The sequence below is a fragment of the Clinocottus analis genome, unplaced genomic scaffold (genome assembly GCF_023055335.1).
Source record: "Clinocottus analis isolate CAN_PGR_092001 unplaced genomic scaffold, fCliAna1.0.p SCAF_27, whole genome shotgun sequence".
Classification (NCBI taxonomy): Eukaryota; Metazoa; Chordata; class Actinopteri; order Perciformes; family Cottidae; genus Clinocottus; species Clinocottus analis.
The window spans coordinates 1,853,978-1,855,796 of record NW_027176009.1 but is presented as its reverse complement, the minus strand read 5'-3'; the positions used below and the strand labels follow the sequence as shown (position 1 = coordinate 1,855,796).

General features: G+C 36.2%; 1 protein-coding gene across 1 annotated transcript; it reads left to right on the top strand.

The window, feature by feature from the left end:
• Positions 1-245: 245 nt before the first annotated feature.
• Positions 246-1,361, top strand: LOC137795245 (ecto-ADP-ribosyltransferase 4-like). The gene is made up of 2 exons (XM_068592604.1): positions 246-320; positions 627-1,361. The coding sequence occupies exons 1-2, from the start codon at positions 246-248 to the stop codon at positions 1,359-1,361; spliced, it is 810 nt and encodes a 269-aa protein (XP_068448705.1).
• The last annotated feature ends 458 nt before the right edge of the window (positions 1,362-1,819 follow it).

Below are 1,819 nucleotides of genomic sequence, written 5' to 3'. Positions count from 1 at the left end.
ATTTCAAAACCACTCCTTCATTTTTACAAAATATGTAATATATTAAGTTACAATATATCAAGCCATTTTGTTTTATTATCATTGCTCATGTCTTGTGTGTGTGTGTGTGTGTGTGTATGTGTATGTGTGTGCGTGTATGTGTGTGTGTGTGTGTGTGTGTGTATGTGTATGTGTGTGCGTGTATGTGTGTGTGTGTATGTGTGTGTGTGTGTGTAAATGCAGCGGCTGCTTGCTTACCTACAGTGATGAAAGGTGCCATGCAGATGTTTGCTCCAGTCTGTTTGCTCCTCTGCTGGATGCTGCCTGTGTGCTCCAAGAAGGTAAGTGCTACATTCCACCCACAGACACTTAACGATGTGATTTCATTCTTAAAACGTATTCTGTGGACACATGTCGCTAAAAGTGGAGGAAGTAAGGACGTAGTCTGGCGAGGTCCTGGGGGCCCCAAAGCAGAATCTTGAGTACAAAATTCATATTCTATGGAAACTAAATTTCAGCTTCCAGGAGAAAAAAAATCTGTCCCTCCTTGTAGTTTTTCTATTTCTAAGCTTTCTCTGCAGACAAACATATACAGTGGTACAAACTGCATCTAATGTATGACCCTTCCTCTCATCCCTCCACTACAGATCAGTTCTATCGTCAATCTGCCAGAGGCAAACCTGGGCATCCGAATGAGCTTAGTTAGCAATGCTGTTGATGACATGTACTTTGGCTGCAATGAAACAATGACACAAAAAATCAAGGACAAATACTTTAAAGAAGAGAACACTGGAACATTTGGGAAAGTCTGGAAAAAAGCAGGACCGTGTGTCAGGAAGAGACTGGACTTAAAAATAAAAGGTTATGAGGCTCTAACTAAAGATCACATTCAAGCAATCTGTGTTTATACGTTGCCTTTTGAAAGGTTTTATGGTACGTTCAATGATAAAATCCGGAAGGGTGTGAGCAATTATAACACGGCTTTCCCCTATCACTCCTTACATTTCTGGCTGACGTCCGCAGTCCAGATCCTCAGTAAATCAAGCTGTCTCACTGCTTACCGCAGAACCAATATGGAGTTAAAAGGTAACGTCAACCAAATAATACGATTTGGTTTCTTTGCCTCCAGCTCTCGCAAAACCACACTGTACAAATTTGGTAACAAGACCTGCTTTAAAATAAAAACCTGTTATGGGGCTTTTCTGAACTATTCTTCGACTCTTGGAAAGGAAGAGGAAGAGGTGCTCATCCCTCCTTATGAGAAGTTCAAGATAATTAAGGAAACGAGGGGTCGAGAGGTCGAAGGTATGGGTGACTGTGAGGTTGTCTATTTCCTGGAGAGCGCGGGCGTCGAGAGCAATGTAAACTGCAAGGCCGCCTAGAACGGTGGTTTTTCAACTGGTCGAGCAAAGTGAAAACATGTTAGTCTTGTCATCAGTGGCGGCCAGTTGCAATTTTTTTTGGTAGGGCCATCTAATCAATTTCAGCAAACATCTATAACTAATATTATATATATATATATATATATATATATATATATATATATATATATATATATATATATATGCATATATATATATAATCAATTTGAGCAAACATCTATAACTAATAATATTATAAATATGTATATATATATGCATATATACACGTATATTTATAATATTATTAGTTATAGATGTTTGCTGAAATTGATTAGATGGCCCTATATATATATATATATATATATATATATATATATATATATATATATATATACATATATATATACATATATATACATATATATATATATATATATATATACACATATATTTATAATATTATTAGTTATAGATGTTTG